We start from the raw sequence: 21,664 nt of genomic DNA on the forward strand, positions 1-21,664 counted from the left end.
TGGAATTTGTGCATTTGCATGTTTCGTTCGTATCGTATGGATCATGCCAAAAGAAAGAAGGGATAGCCTTAACATACCTGAATCGATTCTCTTGACAATTCCTTTAACACTCACTGATTGCAACAACTCGTAACGGCAGATCGAAGTAGAGAAAAATCTGTATGATATTCTTGAGAAAAATTACACAGTGCTCCCTTAGAATCGCAAAATTCCGTTGCTACCACGCTGAGAAGTCTCGTATGAATTTCATTGTAAATTTAAGAATTGCCGTCGGTAATGTAATGAAAAGTCTCATATTAACTTCATGAATTCCCTCACTTTGTTCCTTGTTGTTCCTTTCATTATATTTCCTTGTTATAAAATGAATTGGATAGTCTTGAAAGACAAGATAAAGATGGCTAAGATAATCACTTTCTTACGTGTAGAAATTCCTTAAGCTTTGTTGTCCATGTGCCCACTAGTTAACCTGTCTAAAGACAAGTCACTTAAGTGTTCCTTCATTTGCTGCCACGTGGGGTGGGGTGGGGTTTAATCTTATCCAAATATATCCCCAATTAATTAGGTAATATCCCGTTACCCGGTAATTAATCAATTACCCGCAAAATTGATAATTATTCCCACTTACTTAAAATATTGCTCACTTTTCACATACCTTATACACCTTACTATTATGGTCATGTGCTACCTCGTATGACACTAGTCCATAAATACCGGGTATTTTAGCTTGAGTCGTATTTTACCCCAAAATGTCAAACATGGACAAAATTCATTTTCTTTGACTTGCTCCCCCTTTCACCTTCATGAATTTACCAATTGCTTGTGAAATAGCATAATCCTTATAATCTCCAAATAATCTTTTACTTGGACTGATGTCAATTACCTTACGATAAATTTAACGTACAATACTTCAGGGTGCAATATCATCGTAACTTAATACCGTGAAGCGTGACATCACCGTGATGTAATACTGCTGGGGGTAACATCATCGTAATATATTACTGCAGAGCATAACATCGACGTAATACTGCAGGGCGTAACACATAAGCATGAATAGTATCTACATACAGACTCTCGTCACCTCGTATGTACGTAGCCCCCACAAATAGAAACATGTATTAATTTAGTTCTCCTATGAGGTTAATTACCTCTTACAAGGTTAGAAAAGCGACTTACCTTGTCTTAAAGCCCACTTTCCGGTCACATTTTCGCTCTAAAGCCCCAACATGGTGCCGTTCAATCCGAAACTAGTCAAACAACGTGCAAATTAACCAAAAATATACTCCAATGCTTGAAATTTAACAATTTAAAAAAATTACCAACTCTGCTCGAAAGGTTGGAAGTGGGACCCACATCTCGAAACCGACGAAACTTATAAAATCCGACAACCCATTCCGATATAAGTTCAACCATACCAATTTTACCAAATTTCAATAACAACTTGACCTCCAAATCTTAAATTTTTGTTCTTGAAAGGTTTTGCAAAAATCTTATTTTCTTCCATTTAAATCCGAAATAAATGATGAATATAACCATAGAATCATAAAGTATAATCACTTTTGTATATAGAACACTTACTCCAATCTATATGGTGAAAATCGCTTCAATCGAGCTCCATAGCTCCAAATATGTTAAATATGGCCAAAACCTTGAAATATAGCTTCTGCCCAGGTGTTTACTCTTCGCGATTGTGGAAAATGCTTCGCGATCATGAAGCACAACTTTTCTTAGCCCTTCTCCATCGCGGAAAATGCTTCGCGATCACGAAGAACAAGTGCCGACTCTTCCTGATAACCTCTAGTATAATGGTCATAACTTTTTATACAAAATTCTAAATTGAAAATGATTTAACTTTTTGAAAACTATACACCAAAGATTACAACTTTCATGCTTTTCTCATCTCCCAGCTCGTTATATATTACGAGATATAAGCTGCTAAAGTCAGCCCTATGCAACACAAATTTCTTTTTCGCAATTTCCAAACGCTTCTCGAATAGGCTATAGTGTACCAATCATAACGTTTTGTACACAAATCCAAATGGCAAACGACATGCTTTTCTGAAAACTAGACACAAAGGCATACAACTTTTATTTTTGGATCATCTCCAAATTCCTTATAGATTGCGATATATAAGCTTTCAAAGTCAAGTCAGTGCAACAGAAAGTTTCCTCTACGCGATCACCAAAGATCTTCCGCGATCGCGAATCACGGGCCAATTTCTCCCATTTTACTCATTGCGATCGCGTCAAATTCCCCACGATCGCATAGCACACTATTGTAGCCACAAACCAGAAGCTAAAAATGGCCTAGAAATGGTCCGAAACCACCCGAAAACTCACCCGAGCCCCTCGGGACCCCGTCCGAACATACCAACAAGTCTCAAAACATAACACGGACTTACTCGAGGCCTCAAATCACATCAAACAACACTAAAAACATGAATCACACCCCCAATTCAAGCCTAATGAAACTAAGAAATTCTAACTTCTACATTCGATGCTGAAACCTATCAAATCACGTCAGATTAACCTCAAATTTTGCACACAAGTCACATTCAACATTACAGACCTACTCCACCTTCCGAAATCGGAATCTGATCCCGATATCAAAAAGTCAACTCCTGATCAAACTTCTCAAAAACCTTAAAATTTATAACTTTCGCCAAATGACCACGAAATGACATGCGGACCTGCAAATCCACTTCCGGACGCGCTCCCAATACTAGAATCACCATACAAATCTATTCCCAGACTCAAAATCCCAAACGGACATCGATAACATTGAAATGCACTTCAACCCAAATTTATGAAATTCTTCCGAAATACCAACTTTCCATAATAAGGACCAAAATGCTCCCGGGTCACCCAAAATATGATCCGGACATACGTCCAAGTTCAAAATCATCATACAAACATATTGGAACTTTTAAATCCTAATCCGAGGTCGTTTACTCAAAAGTCAAACCATGGTCAATTCTTCCAACTTAAAGCTTTCAAAATGAGAATTTTCTTTCCAAATCAACTCCGAACTTCCTGAAATTCAATTCCGACCACACGTACAAGTCATAATACCTGAAATGAAGCTGATCATAGCCTCAAACCGTCGAACGATGCGCTAGAACTCAAAACGACCGGTCAGGTCGTTACAGTGACAATATAAGGTGGGACTTATGTGCGTATTGCTTGTATGAGAACTATGTGATGCCACACAACATCATAAGGTGAGCAAAAGTGCGTGTAGCTATTTCGGAAAAACCATTTTCAAAACCTATTTAAATGTAAGGCTCACGCTGCGGTATAAAGAAAGATTGTGATTGAAATTGAGAAATGTGAGTACGAGGCAGTACCCCTGTCACGATTTTATTGTACATCGATATGTTGTTGTGATTCTTGTTGTTTATCTCATGTTGCAATGATTTTTAGTGGGAACTTTTCTTGTTGTTTTGGTATTTCTTGTTCTAGAAGTTGTTGTTCGTATATGATAATTGTGGTTCTCTTTAGTCGCTTCTTTTATGTTATTTTCCTGCTTAAATTCTGGTATTAGTTCCTGTTATTAACTTATTTTCGCATCAATTATTTCTCCGCCTTCCATTATTATTCGTTCTTATGGTTTCATAATGTTTATTTATATCCTAGTAAGTGTCTTGACCTGACCTCGTCACTACTATACCGAGATTAGGCTTAATACTTACTGGGTACCGTTATGGTATATGCATACTACATTTCTGCACATCTTTTTGTGCAGATCCAAGTACGTCTGCCCCTGCCGGACGCTAGAGTTGATTTGAGTAACTACTTTTGGAGACTTCAAGGTATACCTGCTCTACGCCTGCATGCCTTGGAGTCACATTCCCTTATTTTTACTTCATGTTGTATTTTCATTCAGACAGTGATGTAGTAGACACTCTAGTATTACTTTGTAGAACTTATGACTCGGTTCCACCGAATTTGGGGTAGTGTATTAATGAGATTCTATTTCATGATTTCATATCAGTTTGTCAGACTTGTTTTATTATTTTATTAATTATACCTCTCTAGTTGTTATCAAATGTTAGGCTTACCTAATCGTAGAGATTAAGTGCCATCACGACATCCTACGAAGGAAAATTGGGATCGTGACACTTGGTAGTTCGTTTAGCTTTGTAAATATTTATCTCACTATTTTGTTTTCCAAACAGTTATCGTTACAGACTTTAGTAAACATAAATGCCTTGCTTACTGCAAAAGTGATTTTAAGTCTGTTATAACAGGGTTCGCTCAATTGGTAGTAAGGGTTGAGAGCCAATCACATCTCATCTAGTTTGGGAGTGTGACAAGTTGCTATCAGAGCAACCATGTTTAAGGGTCACAGAAAGTCATGAACCATATCTTGCAGAGTCCAGCATATAAGTGTATAGGGCGCGAGATCTAGTACATGGTAGGCTATAGAATACATTGGGAAAATTTCCTTCTTTAATCCTTATCATTTTAAAATTCTAAAATAAATTTCAAAGTTGTACCAACTATGAAGCATCGACGTGAATACCAACCATGGCACAAGATTTTAGTTATGTCAGCAATTATAATTAAACGTCATTAACATGAGGAAAGACTTAAAATTTAATTAAAGTAAAGAAAAGATTTTGTACAGAAAATAAAATAAAATGGTCGAACGTATATATACATAACATAAAAGGGGAAAGGGCCAAATATAACCCTCTATTTTGGATATTGTCTATATTCAATTTCTGTTATACTATCCGATCAAATTTACCCCTACCAATAATAAACTTTTAAAAATTACCCCGTAGTCCGTCAGGTGGCCCAAAATCTCTCAAATTATTTAATTAAGTCACTTATTCTTCTTCTTGATCCACTATTTTTGAAATAATTGGCATTTATCTGCTTTTTTAATTGGACAAAAATAATAAGAGAAAGAAATATTAAAATAATATTGCAGTTAGTAAATAAAATATAGTAAATTGAAGAATCTAATTAGGTAGATTGTTTAAATTCTAAAAGTATTTACAACACCCCAGCTTTAATAAATTCGTAGCACCAAAGGTATGAAAACTTTGCAAGTGTTAGAGATAGAAGTTGGAGTTCCTTTGAGACTTTACATTGTCAAATTCAACTTTTGCTTAAATCAAATGCCTACGCATTATACACTCCTAAGTTAGTGATCGAACTCTACACTAACCATACAATAACAAAATATATTCGAATATTCATGTACATACATGATGAGCATATGCATATAACATACAATAAATAGAATCACTGAATTCTACTGTGTGTATATGGTTAAAAAATAAATAAAATTTTAAACCAATTCCAAACCCATTATCACAAGAAGAGAAGTGAGTGCATTGATAATTAAAAATATTCATGAATAATTTATATAGTCTAGTACCTTTAGCATTAACATCAGTAGTAATTTCTGAAAACAGTGGAGCGAAAAGAACAACAAGTGATTTAAATAAAAGAATTTTGGGAGATTTGGATTACCTAACAGATCAAGGAGTAATTTTTAAAAGTTTGTTGATGGTAGAGGTAAATTTAGTTGGATAATTTGCTGATGGTAGGGATAAATTTGGCTGAATAATATAACGGAGGTTAAATATAGACAATATCCAAAGTTAAATAGGTGTATTTGGCCCTTTTCCCAACATAAAGAGGAGTACTAGCAAAAAATTTCCGAGCCCAAAAAATCAAATATCATCATTTATTAATCGGTAAAGGGACAAAAACACCCCTCTGCTATTGAATATTATTTACAATTACCCTTAGTTATACTATTTGGCTAATTTAGCCCCTACTGTTGTACTATTGCCCATATGTATCTGTCACGACCCAAAATCCTAATCTGTCGTGATGGCGCCTAACGTGGTACTAGGCAAGCCCATATTCCAAAATATTTCCAACATTTAATAGAAAAATGAATCATAGTAGTTTTAAATAACAAAAGTTCTCATAAACGGGGTAGAAACCCAAAACATAACACGAAAACTCCCAAATCGGGGTGTCACTGAGTTCATGAGCACCTATACATTACAAGTATGGAAAATTAATGGCTATGAAAGTCTGTATCTAAATACAATAAGAGTAAAGATAGGGAAGGAGAAACAAGATCTGCGAAAACGCCGGGCTGCTACCTCGAAATCTCCAAACGGTCAACTGAGCAAAAGAAGTCAACACCCGCCGTGACCAGAAACACCTGGATCTGCACACGAAGCACAGGGTATTGCGTGAGTACAACCAACTCAACAAGTAACAAGACTAAATAAGGAACTGAAAGTAGTGACAAGCTCTGCAATTATAGTTTAGTTTCAGTAATTTTAACAAAGAAAAGTAGGCATGCTTTCAAGTTCGACAATTTTAGGTCAAATCAGTTACCTCAAGTCCAGTTAGTAAAATAGAATATAATATACTTCAGAAAGCTTTAGGATAGTGATATATGGTAGCTATGTGCAACAATAATAAAATCAAAAGCATCCTCTCAGAGCAACAATCACTCAATTTTTCTCAATACCTCAGCACTCGGCACTTGACACTCGCACTCAGTAGGTACTTGTGCTCACTAGAGTTGTGTACAGAATCCGAAGGGGCTCCTTTAGCCCAAACACTATAAACGACACAAACAACTCACGTGCTGCACGAACAACTCACGTGCTGTAGAATCAATATCTGAATCCACATGGACAACTCACGTGCTACAGTGAAACTATCTGGATCCACATGGACAACTCCCGTGCTATAGTGTCAGTATCTCATAATCAGGCCCTCGCCTCACTCAGTGATCAACCTCTCTTGTCTCTCGGGCTCTCAATAATCATTGAAATCAGCTTAAAATAGAAATAATATAATGTATCAACAAGGAACAATAGAGACTGAGGTATGATATGCAAGTAAATCTATGACTGAGTACAAATATCAATTAATAGGTAATTCAACAGCTATCACGACCTCTGTGGGTTTCTATAGTACCAACACATAGCCTAAACATGATTTCTATCATGATTTATAGTCAAATTTCTATAACACATGAGGAGAATACAACTAACAATAGGTTATTCAAATTCAGAGTTCCACAGAAATGATCTAGTCACAAATCCTATGGTGTATGCCCACACGCCCGTCACCAATTATGTGCGTCACCTCCAAACCAGTCACAAAACACATAATACGTGGTTTCATATTCTCAAAACCAGATTTGGAACTGTTACTTACCTCAATCCTAGCGAATCTCTACTCTAACACACATTTGCCTCGCAAATCGGCCTCCAAATGCCTCGAATCTAACCACAAACAATACGATATAACCAACACGGGCTAAAGGAATCAATTCCACAAGAAAATACGAAGTTATAATTCAAAATTCCAAATCGGCTCCAAGCCGGCCCCTGGGCCCACGTCTCTAAATCTTACAAAATTATAAAACCCGAAATCCCATTTAACCGCAAGTATAACCATACTAAATTCATATCCGACACCAAATTGTCATCCAAATCCCCAAAATTAACTCTCCAAATCCCTAGCCTCAAACCCCCAAATTACACATCAAAAACACATAAACTAGGTGGGAAAATCAATGGGGAACCAAGATTATTGATAAAAAACGAGCACAAGGGACTTACCTCAAGAATCTCCTCAAAAACCCTCTCAAAAATCACCTTGGACCGAGCTCAAAATTTTAAAATGAAGCCAAAATCGCGAACCCTTGCTTTTATATATTCTGCCCAGCCTTTTCGCTTCTGCGGTAATTTAGCCACTTCTGCGGCACCGCTTTTGCGGCCAACCTTCCGCATCTGCGGAAGTCTCTAATGCCGACCAACCACTTCTGTGGTCTCAAATCCCGTTTCTGCGGGTGCGTATCTGCGCAAAACATCCGCCTCTGCGGACCAGCCCCTCCAAACTCATTTTCGCTTCTGCGATCCCCACACGCATCTGCAGACACGCAGGTGCGAAAAGGTCCTCGCACCTGCGCCCTTTGCCTGCTTCCTTCTTGACCGCTTCTGCGGTTCCCTTCTTGCTTCTGCGAGCTCGCATCTGCAGTGCCTACTCCGTAGGTGCGATTACACCAGCTGCTGCAAATCTTCTGCAATTCTTTAAGTTTAAAACTTGATCCGTTAACCACCCAAAATCGACCTGAGGCCCCCGGGACGTCATTCAAATATACCAACAAGTCCCTAAACGTCATACAAACTTTGTCGAACCCTCAAATCACCTCAAACAACATCAAAACCACTAATCGCACATAGATTCAAGCCTATTGAACTTTGAAACTTCCAATTTCTACAACTGACGCCGAAACCTATCAAACCACATCCGATTGGCCCCAAACTTTGCACACAAGTAAAAAATGACAATACAGACCTACTCTAACTTTCGGAATCCCAATCCGACCCCGATATCAAAAATTTCACTCCTGGCAAAACTTCCCCAAAAATATTACACTTTCGCTATTTCAAGCCTAATTCCACTACGGACCTCCAAATTACAATTAGGATATGCTCATAAGTGCAAAATCACCCAACGGAGCTAATGGAACCATCAAAACTCCATTCTGGAGTCGTTTACATATAAGTTAACATCTGGTCAACTATTTCAACTTAAGCTTTCCATTATGAGACTAAGTGTCTCAATTCATTCTGAAATCCTTCCGGACCTGAACAGACTAACCCGGTAAGTCATATAACAGCTATAAAGAACATAAGGAGCAGTAAATGGGGGAACATGACTGCAACTCTCGAAATGACTGATCGGGTCGTTACATCCTCCCTCTCTTAAACAAACGTTTGTCCTCGAACGGGTCCAAAAACATACCTGGAGTCTCAAATAGGCATGGATATCTGCTCTACATCTACCACTCGGTCTCTCAAGTAACCTTCTCAATGGGGTGACCTCTCCACTGCACCTTCACTGAAGCTATATCCTTTGACTTCAACTTTCTAACATGTCGATCCAAAATGGCCACTGGCTCTACATCATAAGTCAAATCACCATCCAATTGAATCGTGCTGAAATCCAAAATATGAGATAGATCGCCGACATACTTCCAGAGCATAGAAACATGAAATACTGGATGCACACTGGACAAACTAGGCGCCATGACAAGCTTGTAAGCCACATCTCCAATCCTCTGAAGTTTCTCAAACGGCCCAATAAACCGAGGGCTCAACTTGCCCTTCTTCCCAAACCTCATAACACCCTTCATGGGTGAAACCTTCAGCAGAACCTTCTCCCCAACCATGTAAGAACCATCACAAACCTTCCTGTCGATATAGCGTTTTGGTCTAGACTGCACCATGCGAAGCCAATCCTGAATCAATTTAACCTTGTCCAAACATCCTGAACCAAGTTAGTACCCAATAGCCTATCCTCACCCGGCTCAAACCAACCCACCAGAGATCTACACAGTCTCTCATACAAAGCCTCATACAGAGCCATCTGAATGCTCGACTGGTAGTTGTTGTTGTAGGCAAACTCCACGAGCGGCAGAAACTCATCCCATGAACCCCTAAAATTAATGACATAAGCGCATAGCATGTCCTCCAATATCTGAATAGTGCGCTCGGATTGTCCGTCCGTCCGAGGGTGAAATGCTGTACTCAACTCAACCTGGGTGCCCAACTCTCGCTGCACGGCTCTCCAGAATTGCAATGTAAACTATGTGCACCGATCTAAAATGAAGGACATTGGCACACCATGAAGGCGAACAATCTCTCGGATGTAAATCTCAGCCAACCACTCTGAAGAATAAGTAGAACCAATAGGAGTGAAGTGCGAGGACTTGGTCAGCCGATTCACAATCACCCAAATAGTATCGAACTTCCTCGAAGTCCTTGGGAGCCCAACACAAAATCCATGGTGATCTGCTCCCACTACCATTTTGGAATCTCTAGCCTCTGAAGTAATCCACTCGGTCTCTAATGCTTATATTTCACCCGCTGACAGATAAGGCACCGAGCTACCAACCCCACTATATCCTTCTTCATTTTCCTTCACCAACAGTGCTGCCTCAAGTCCTGGTACATCTTCGCGACACCCGAATGAATAGAATACCATGAACTGTGGGCCTCTTCAAGAATCAACTCACGTAGCCCATCCACATTAGGCACACATATCCGGCCATGCATCCTCAACACACCATTATCTCCAATAGTCACATCTCTGGCATCACTGAGCTTAACCTTTTTCTTGAGAACAAGCAAATGAGTATCATCATACTAGCGCTCTCTAATGCGATCAAATAAAGGCGACCGAGAAACCACACAAGCTAGAACCCGACTGGGCTCCGAAACATCTAATCTCACAAACTGATTGGCCAAGTCCTGAACATCAACGACAAGAGGTCTCTGGCCAAAAGGAATGAATGCAAGACTACCCATACCCACTGCCTTCCTACGCAAGGCATCGACCATCACATTGACCTTTCTCGGATGATACATAATAGTGATATCATAGTCCTTTAGTAGCTCCAACCATCTCCGCTGCCTCAAATTTAGATCCTTCTGTTTGAACAAGTGTTGGAGGCTCCAATGATCTGTAAATACCTCACAAGACCCACCATAGAGATAGTGCCTCCAAATCTTTAATGCATGAACAATGGAAGCCAACTCCAAATCATGAACATGGTAGTTCTTCTCATGAGTCTTCGACTAGTGTGAAGCATAAGTGATCATTCTACCCTCCTGCATCAAGACACACCCAATACCAATCTGAGAAGTATCAGAATACACTATATAAGAGCCTGAAGCGGAAAGCAAAACTAAAACTAAAGATGTGGTCAAGGCAGTCTTGAGCTTCTAAAAACTCTCCTCACACTCATCCGACCACCTGAAAGGAGCTCCCGTTTGGGTTAATTTGGTCAAGGGCGATGCAATAGACAAGAAACCCTGCACGAAGCGACAGTAATAACTAGCCAACCTAAGAAGCTCCGAATCTCCGTAGCTGAGGATGGTCTAGGCTAACTCTAAACCGCCTCTATCTTCTTCGGATCCACCCGAATCCCCTTATGGGATACCACATGCCTCAAGAACGCCACAGAACTGAGCCAAAATTCACACTTGGAGAACTTGGCATAAAACTTCTCCCCCCTCAATCGCTGCAACACAACCCTCAAATGCTGGGCATGCTCCTCCCGGCTACGAGAGTACACCGTTATATCATCAATGAAAACTATGACAAACAGATGCATGAACGCTGCTGGGGAGTTGGTCAGCCCAAAATATAACACAAGGAACTCATAATGACCATAACGGGTCCTGAAAGTTGTCTTTAGAATATTTGAGTCCCAAAACTTTAACTGGTGATACCCAGACCTCAAATCAATCTTAGAGTATACCCTCGCTCCCTGAAGCTAGTCAAATAGATCATCAATGCGCGGCAACAGATACTTGTTTTTGATTGTAACTTTGTTCAATTGTCTATAATCAATGCGCATGTGCATGGTACCATCCTTCTTCTTCACAAATAGAACTGGTGCACCCCAAGGTGACACACTAGGCCCAATAAACCCCTTATCAAGAAGTTCCCGAAGCTACTCCTGCAACTCTTTCAACTCAGTCGGTGCCATACGGTACGAAGGAATAGAAATAGGCTGATTGTACGGAACCAAGTCAATATCCCTGTCAGGTGCCATGCCCGACAGATCTGTAGGAAATACATCCGAAAAATCTCGCACTATCGGAACAGAATCAATAGTAGGGGTATTAGCACCAACATACCTCACAAAGGCCAAATAAAATAAACAACCCTTACCAACCATCCACTAGGCCATCAAATATGAAATCACTCTACTAGGAACATAGTCTAGAGAACCTTGCGTCTCAATCTGTGGCAACCTCGACATCGCCAGCGTAACAGTTTTAGCATGACAATCCAAAATAGCATGACATGGAGACAACTAATCCATACCAAGATCACGTTGAAATCAACCATATTGAGTAATAAGAGATCAACTCTAGTCTCTAGACCCCCAATGTTCACTACACATGACCGATATACATGGTCTACAATAATAGTATTGCCCACCGCTGTAGATATGTGAACAGATAAAACTAGAGACTTACGAGGCATATCTAGATAATAAACAAAATACGATGATACATACGAATAAGTGGAACCAGGGTCAAATAATACATAGGCATCCATGTGGCATACTGAGACAATACCTGTGATCACAACATCTGAAGCAATGGCATCTGGTTTGGGGGAAAGAGCATAGAATTAGGCCTAACCGCCACCTGATCGTCCTTCCCCTCTAGGGCAACCTCGAGTAGCCCGAGCCCCACCCCGAGCTGACAGAGTGGGTGGTGCAGCTGCTGGTGCTGGTGCCATCAGCCGAGATCTCTACTGTGGAGCCCCACTCAATAACCTAGGGCAATCTCTCTTTATATGACCAAGATCTCTGCACTCGAAACAACCCTTCCTCTAACGGAACTACTGCTCCTGATACCTCGAGGAACTACCTGTAGAAACCTGAGCGGACGAGGCATGGTGAGAACTCTACGCTGGTAGTGCACTGAATGAAGACTGGCCTGAGCAAGTACTGTAAGATTCGTTGCTAATTTCTGCACCACAATGAGCTGAACGAGCCGTCTGAGTGGGCCTATAAGGACGACCCCAGCTAGGTAGGACTGCCCCTAGAAGGTATACCATCAAAATCACTCGACCCTTGAGGCCTCTCTCTCACCATGCTCCAAGCTACAAACCATCCTTATCTGCCGAGCAATGTCGGCCACCTCATCAAAAGTAGCATTAGATACCCTCTCCCTAGTTATAAGCAATCAGAGCTAATATGCGAAGCCATTAATGAACCTCCTAATCTTCTCCCTATTAGTGGGAACCAACCAAACTACATAACGGGCCAACTTAGAAAACCTCATCTCGTACTGCATCACAGACATGCCATCCTGATGTAGCTGTTAAAACTGTCTACGCAACTCCTCTCTGTGGGACCGGGGCACGAACTTCTCCAAGAAGAGAATAGAGAATTCCTGCCATGTAAGTGGTGCTACACCGACCGACCTATACCTCTCATAAGCCTCCCACCATTTGGAGGTAGCCCCAGTGAATTGAAAAGTAGTAAACGAGACCCCACTGGTCTCCAAAATACCTATTTTACGAAGAATCCTCTAACACTTGTCCAAGAAATCTTGGGCATCCTTAGACTCTACCCCAGTAAAAGATGGAGGTTGGAGCCTGCCAAACCTCTCTAATCTCCTATGCTCATCATCAGTCATAACAAGGACCATATGGGCTTGAGCAGCTGTAACCGACTGGGCTGGTAGTGCCCCCGATGTCTAGAGTCCCTGCATCACCTACTCTGGTGTGTGGGTGGCGGGAGTCTGAATACCTCCCCCGGCCTGAGAAGTGGCTGTTGCGGTAGGAATAGAGACCTCCTGAGCAAGACAGGTGCACACGGTCAGAATCTGAGCTAAGGCCTCTTGAAGGCCTAGAATCACAATGGGCACAGCTGGTGCCTGAGATGGCCCTACTGGCTCAACTGTATCTGGTACCTGCTCCTAAGTTGGAGTGATTGGTGGGTTTGCAGGTACGACCCTAGCTGCTGTACGAGCTGCACCTCTGCCCCTACCGCAACCTCGACCTCTCGCGGCCATAACTAGTGGTACTGGTGGCTGTCCATCATGTCTGGTAGCACGTGTCCTCACCATCTGTAAGAGAATAAAATAACAGATGTTTAGTCACCGGAATCAACAAATCCGCACGACAAGAATACAAGAACATGAAGTTTTCTAAGGGTTCGACAGCTTCTCGAAGATAAATATGTGACTGAGTACAAGTAGCAATTAACAGGTATCACGGGCCTATGTGGGTCCCTACAGTACCAACACATAGCCTAAACATGATTTCTAGCATGATTTGTAGTCAAATTTCTATAACAAATGAGGAGCATATAGCTAACAACAAGTTATTCAATTTTAGAGTTCCACGGAAAAGATCAAGTCACAATTCCTACGGTGTACGCCCACATACCTGTCACCAAGAATGTGCGTCACCTCCAAACCAGTCACAAGATATATAATACATGGTTTCATATCCTCAGAACCAGATTTAGAACTGTTACTTACCTCAATCCGAGAAACTCTCTACTCCGACACACTTTTGTCTCGCAAATCGGCCTCCAAATGCCTCGAATATAACCACAAAAAATACGATACAATCAACACGGGCTAAAGGAATCAATTTCACAAAAAAATACGAAGTTATAATTTAAAATCAGAAATCTGCTCCAAGTCGGCCCCGCTTACGTCTCAAAATCTAACAAAAATCACAAAACCCGAAAGTCCATTCAACCACGAGTCTAACCATACCAAATTCATCAAAATAGGACACCAAATCGTCATCCAAATCCCCAAAATCAACTCTCCAAATCCCTAGCCTCAAACCCCTAAATTACATCTCAAAACATACAAACTAGGTGGAAAAATCAATGGGGAAACAAGATTATTGATAAAAAACGAGCACAAGGATTTTTGAGACTCAATCCCAGCAGCCATGCAGAATTCTTTTCCTACATGGCGGGATGATTGTTGGATCAAGATAATTAGAATATCGATTTTAGATTACAGATGCTTATTTAACCCAAAGGATTCTTGTGATTAACAGTTTCTCTGTGAAAATACACGATTCTAACTCAAGTAAAAACTCCATTTTATTCCAATTTAGAACCATAACATGTCCAAAATGTCAAGACGAGAAACATGAAAAGAAATTCTCTGTTAATAAAAAAGATGTACTAAGAAAAACATTGGGGCCTGCAACCAAAAAAAAGGAGAAGAGGGGTAGGACCCTTAACAACGGTTATGCCAAAATTATTCTTTTGTCTCTTCTATGATGTCGCCCCTTGAACACTAGGAAGAAAAAAAATACGAAAAGTGGATGCAACTTATATTGTAACAAAATCTTTCTCCAAATAGGCAAATACATAAATTACCATAATTGGTGGAAGTTGAAACATTAAGGCATATGTCTTCTGAGAAGTGAGACACAATGCATTCGTTAATTCTCAAACAACACTTGGATTCTCAAATTTGTTTATTTAAACCTCAAGAATCTTCTTAAAAGACCTCTCAAATATTGCCTTGGACCGAGCTCAAAATGTTAAAATGAAGCCAAAATCGCAAACCTTGCTTTTATACATTCTGTCCAGCCTTTTCGCTTCCGCGGTCATTTAGCTGCTTTCGCTGCACCGCTTTTGCGGCCAACCTTCCGCATCTGCGGAAGTCTCTAATGCCAACCTACCTCTTCTACAGTCTCAAATTCCGCTTCGGCGGTTGCGCATCTGCGTAAAACGTCCGCTTCTACGAACCAGCCTTTCCAAACTCACTTCCGCTTCTGCGATCCCCACACGCATCCGCGGACACGCAGATGTGAAAAGGTCCTCGCACCTGCGACCTCTGCCTGCTTCCTTTTTGACCGCTTCTGCGGTCCCCTTCTCGCTTCTACGATCTCACATCTGCGGTGCCCATTTCGCAATACGATTACACCAGCTGCTGCAAATCTTCAGCAATTCTTTAAGTCCAAAACTTGATCCGTTAACCCCCCGAAATTGACCCGAGGCCTCCAGTACCTCAACCAAACATACCAAAAAGTCCCAAAATATCATACAAACTTAGTCGAACCCTCAAATCACCTCAAACAACATCAAAAATACGAATCGCATATAGATTCAAGCCTAATGAACTTTAAAACTTCCAATTTCTACAACCGACACCGAAACCTATCAAACCACGTCCGATTGACCCCAAACTTTGCACAAAGGTCACGAATAACACTAAGGACCTACTCCAACTTCCAGAATCCTAATCCGATTCCGATATCAATAAGTACACTCCCGGTCAAGCTTTCTCAAAAAAAGTAACTTTCGCCATTTCAAGCCTAATTCCACTATGGACCTCCAAATCACAATCCCGACACGCTCCTAAGTCCAAAATCATCCAATGAAGCTAAAGGAACCATCAAAACTCTATTCCAGAGTCGTTTACATATAAGTCAATATCCGGTCAAGCATTTCAACTTAAGCTTTCCATTATGAGACTAAGTGTCTCAATTTATTTCGAAATCCGTTCGGACCTGAACCGACTAACTCAGTAAGTCATATAATAGTTATAAAGCACATAAGAAGTAGTAAATGGAGGAACGAGGCTACAACTCTTAAAATGACAGGCTGGGTCGTTACAGTACCCCTCAGTCAACGGAGGAGACACGTGGCAGGCGTAGAAGCCATTTTAATACTCAACTCTTATTTTAACTTAAACTCGACCCTTTATCCATACCCAACCCCTTACTATCCGAATCAAAACCCCCATACCTAAATAAGAAACCCTCCATTGTTGCATCCGCTACACCTCTCTTTCAATTGTTGTCAAGAACAAATAATTTTTTATTCCATAATTTAAAAACTAAATAAAGAATCTGACAGTAAAAATTACAAAAAATAGAAAGGAAAAAAACAACAATCTGAAGAATGGTAATCTTCAAGACTCCATGAAGAGAGGGGGAAGATGCATTAACCATAAGATTCTCATTTTCTAATGAGAAATCAACACGACTATTAAGTTCATTCACTTCAAAGTCCATATTTCACTCTGTTTTATCAACATTTACTACACCAAAAGTATAAATGTAAATCTGTGAAGATCTGAATTTGATTTTAATTGGGTGGCTTCTTGGTAAAGAGGTTCTCAACAAAAGTGGGGGTGATAGAATGGAGCAGTAGATCAAAAGGATTAAATCTAATCGTTGTTGGCAACTTTTTAGAGTGGTAATGGGTGAAAAAGGTGAGTTCTTTCTCACTTGTGGCTATGGTGGTGAGCCGAAGAGGTAAGGGAGGTGATGGTGGAGAAGAGGGCACACCTATTAAAATAAATAGTTTTCCCACTCATCAAATACTGCTATGTAATAATATTTTTCTGTAACAGATAAAGTTTCTTCTATGTAGCATGAGTAGTATTAGCTACCTAAGGTCGCGTCTAGACTTTAATACTCCATCTAAGCAAAATCCAACCATGATTCTTCGTACTTTTTCAGTTGTGCCTCTGATATAGGATATAAAGGAATCTCATTAGCAGTCTCTCCAAGGTTGGCGTTGAACATAGCTACATCCAATATGGCCATACATTATTTCATTATCTGCTAACAAACGAGCTTCGTCGGTAACATAACAAGAAAATAAATCCAGATGAAGGAATGTAGAATAAGGATATATTTTTAGGGTTGGGTATTAGGCCGGGTGATCCGGATGCTCTAAATTATAAGGGTTTTTGCCTTGATTTTCTTACCATAATTGCTTTTACTTTTCCTAAAAGGAAAATATAATTCTCTTTCATATTTGGTTATTTCTTGTATTGGGGGAAAGTTTTTGGACATCTATAAATTGAAGACATTATTCTCACAACTAGAACATACAATAGTATCCACAATATAGTCGTTTAAAGAGTTTTGTTTAAGGGGAGAATTTTCTTTCATTAAGATCTTATTTTTTCTTTTCATACATAGGACAATTGGCTAAATCATATTTTTATGCATATTTTAATATATTTTTCTTTGTGTCTGATTTATCATCGTCCAAGGTTTGCAACTATTAGGTTTAGCATGACGCCCTATTATTTTCGATCCCTACAAGTGATATCAGAGCCAATGATTGAAGTGAAATTGAAGACATATTCAAGGCGAGTTCAGATCAAACAACAACCAATTTGTCAATAATGAAGTTTTTTATTAACAAAAAAAATGTCAAAAATACTACACGCGAAGATAAAATTTTCAACCAATAATACTGTTGTTGCATATATATAAAACTAAAAATCATTTTTAACCCTGCAAAGGTCTCACTTTTAACCCTGCAAAGGGCTACTAAAACTTTTAACCCGAAAAGGCTACAATACTTTTAAACCGCAAGGGTTCTATTTTTAAAACACGTCAAGCAACAGTGATGAAGATAATGCATGTGAAGAAGGTGAATCAAATATTATCCAAAAATCAGGCCAAAATGGGAGATTTGTTAGGGTTTTTTGCCCTGATTTTCTTACCATATTTAAGTTTATTTTTCTCTTAAAAGAAAGTCAAAGTATTATCATAATTATTGTTGCTTTTCCTGAAAGAAAAATCTAATTCTCTTTCATATTTGGTTATTTCTTGTCTTGAGGTAATTTTTTTGGACATCTATAAATTGAAGACATCCTTCTCACAAGTAGAACATACAATAATATCTACAATATAGTCGTTTAAAGAGTTTTGTTTAAGAGGAGAATTTTCTTTCAATAAGATCTTATGTTTTCTTTCATGTATAGGTTAATTGGTCAAATCATATTTTTATGCATATTTTAGTATATTTTTCTTTGTGTATGGTTTATCGTCGTCCAATGTTTACAACTATTAACTTCCGCATGACGCCTGTTATTTTCGATCTCAACACAAATGGCTTCTAAGCCTGCCATGTGTCTCCCCCATTAAATGAGGGATATATATGGCTAATAGTAAGATGACAGGAACTAAATTATCCAAATAATATAATGAACAGTAATTGTAAACAACTTAATAGTAAAGAAATATTTTTGACTCTTCTCTGTTAATTAATCCTAAAGCCTCTCCATCGGTTGATGTCATATCAATTAGAGACTCTTCAACGGTCTCCATCTCATAACTCCCAATTTAGTGCGCTTCCTTCTCTAACTAACTATATATACATACCACGTCTTAACCCCAAAAGGTCAGACATGACTTTACTGTTGAATAAGGGGAAAAAAAGACCTAGTTGTCTAATAAAATAAGAAAAACCGGAAAACTCGGATCGAAGAAACAAAATTTTAGCTGATAACAATGGAGTAAATTCTTATCTTATTTGGTAAAAGAAACAATATCATTTCAAAATAGCTCCATCAATCTCTCACAATAAAAGAATTCAAAAAAACATTAAAGTTTTTTTTTGGGTATAACCCTCCAGCATCCGGCACCCACTAACTTGAATAATTCGCGCGATGTAGAGTCCACTAAAAATGGAAGCGCTCTCAATCAGAATATATTTCGTTCTCAGAATTTGCACTTGAAATCTTTAGGCGAAGGAATAACATCCCTATACATTTAAGAATTGTTTGTTAGGTTATGAACCAAGCAGTGACGAATGTAGTATGTTGACAGCGTGTGCAGATACTGCCCTTGACCAATGGTGGCTCTACATAATATGGGGCCTAAAGCAAAAATAAAAAGGGAGGCCTTAAATTTTTTTAAAATCTTTTTTTACTCTTATAGTTTATCGAATTTCTGAAGAGGTTATAATTAGTTTTAATTATTGCCAGTGTCTTAACAATTTGTTTAACTTCTCTCATGTTTCATGTTGAACTTTATTGATCTGGTTTTGAGAAACTTTTTCAACCGAGACAACTAATATAGAAATTGTTAACGGTAATTGAATTAACACTATCTGATCGAGTTTGCCAATTAGAGTATTCTTCTACTTATACAGTTTCTCTTAGCACTTTTAATTCTAAATATAAGTGAAAACAAATAATACTGTAGTAACTACTATATTTCAAGAGTCATTCAATGTTAAGTACGAATTTTAATAGTTACTTTTCAAATTAGCTTGAAAAATGTCCGCAAAGGTACTCAAAGAATTAAGAAAAATTATACTAAACTAACATCGTAAGAAGATCGATTAAAGTTAGGATAAATTAAAGACAAGAAACAATTAATAACTAGAATTTAAAATGTGTTAAACTTTTAACTATAACTATTTTAACCAAATAATTTAAAAATTCCATTAATAATGCATAATTATATATATATATATATATATATATATATATATATATAGGGGTCCTAAGTATTTTGGGGGTGTAAGGCCAATGGCTTAGTGGCCTTAGGCTTCGGCCGTGCCCTTGACTTAAACTCAAATATATAACTGAACTTTTTCAAAAAAGAGTAAATATATGTTAAATTAAGCTCGCAAACATTGCCATAAATTAGCATGTAGTATAATGACACTTCAAATTGACTTAGCTTAAAATCCTAAATCGCATATATGTTTTTTTTTTCTTTTCAAGAAACTATTAAAAGGAGAATCTTGGGAAGTGCTATGTTTTGGATATAAAACATCATATTAGAGTCAAATACAAACAGAAACCTTGCATGGTTTACTCTATCATAAAATGAGAACTATTGGGATGATATCACTTCCACTCAAATTTACTAGGAATGTTTGACTATCTGAGACCTCCTTTCTGAAGACTTGTAAGCATTGATAATTGCCGCAGAGAAAGAGAAAAAAAGAATAGGAAAGAATAAGGTTGGAATTTCATGAATTGACGTAAGAATAAGCTGTCAAGCGGAGCAGCATAGAGTTTGTAAGCATATACTAAAATCTTGACGGACTGTTTTTTTTGGTTTCTCCGGTGTCCGATATTCATATTGGGGCCAGACTAAATCCGGATATGCGCCGGGAAGTCCCACATTGTGGGGTAAAGCGCTCCCTAACAAAGGCGATTCCATACCCAGGGGCTCGAATCCGAGACCTCTGGTTAAGGATGAAGGAGTACTTACCACTCACCACAACCCTTATTGATATCTGGATGGACTGTTAGAATAACTACAAAACGAAACAAGAATAATTAATCTAAATAATCGACCGTTCAATAGTTTAAATTAAAAATAATTAATAAATATATAATATAAATATAATTCATGTATATAATAAATAGTATATAGTATATGTATATTAGTTAGGAAAAGGACACAATGAATCCACCCAATTATTTATGTAAAGATATGCAAGGCCCACGAGAAAATGCAAAATTTTGTAAAATACTAAGGTAACCAAATTTTTTGAATTCCTTTTATTTAAACTGCAATTAAAACTCTGAATCTGATACTCCATTTAATAGCAGTACCACTATATTAATTTTTTTTTTAATACGTTAGTAGATGGGACCTTCTGATCCTACTGAACGTGTATTTAATTCAGTTACTTATAAAATATAACGTGTATATGTGATATATAAATATAGAATACCCCACCAGTCAACTTCTTTTAATTACCACTCCTTTAGAATCATATGTTTTGAACAACAAACTCTGCCTAGCATTAATTGCCTTCCACAATAACAAAGTAATAGTAGTAGTTTTTACAAATTTATGGGACACTCTTTTTTTATCATGAGTTCTAAAAAAATGATAACTTTTTATATATAAAAATAATTAAATTTTAAACTTTCCGTTATATCCAAAGTTGATAATGTTTTATGGCTTGTTTTAGATATAAATTTTGAAATATTTTTATCTTCGTTTTAAAAATTTATATTCAATCAAATACTGTCACATAAAATAAAACGGGATAAAGAACTCGATTTCATATTCAGATTCACAGCCAACAGTCACAACCTAACATAACTAACCACCAAAGGATGTGGTGCAGTGCATGAGACTGCTCTTCCCTTAACCAGAGATCTCGAGTTCGAGTCCTGGATATGAAAAAATCATTGGTAGGGAGCTTCCCCCGAATGAGGCCCTACGCGGCACGAATCCGGATATAGTCGAACTCTAATGCGGAGACCGAACACCGGGTGGGAAACCAAAAAAAAAAAAAAACACCAACATAGCTAGAAGAAGAAAAAACCAAAACCCAAAAACAAAAAAAGGAAAAGGAAAAAGAAAAAGGCCTCAT

At 38.5% G+C, this 21,664-nt stretch overlaps 1 protein-coding gene across 1 annotated transcript; it reads right to left on the minus strand.

Annotated features, from left to right (window-relative positions):
• Positions 1-8,854: 8,854 nt before the first annotated feature.
• Positions 8,855-9,286, minus strand: LOC138873498 (uncharacterized). The gene has a single exon (XM_070151967.1). It carries the CDS (start codon positions 9,284-9,286, stop codon positions 8,855-8,857), a length of 432 nt encoding a protein of 143 aa, XP_070008068.1.
• Positions 9,287-21,664: the final 12,378 nt, after the last annotated feature.

Source organism: Nicotiana sylvestris, chromosome 7, assembly GCF_000393655.2.
Source record: "Nicotiana sylvestris chromosome 7, ASM39365v2, whole genome shotgun sequence".
Lineage (NCBI taxonomy): Eukaryota > Viridiplantae > Streptophyta > Magnoliopsida > Solanales > Solanaceae > Nicotiana > Nicotiana sylvestris.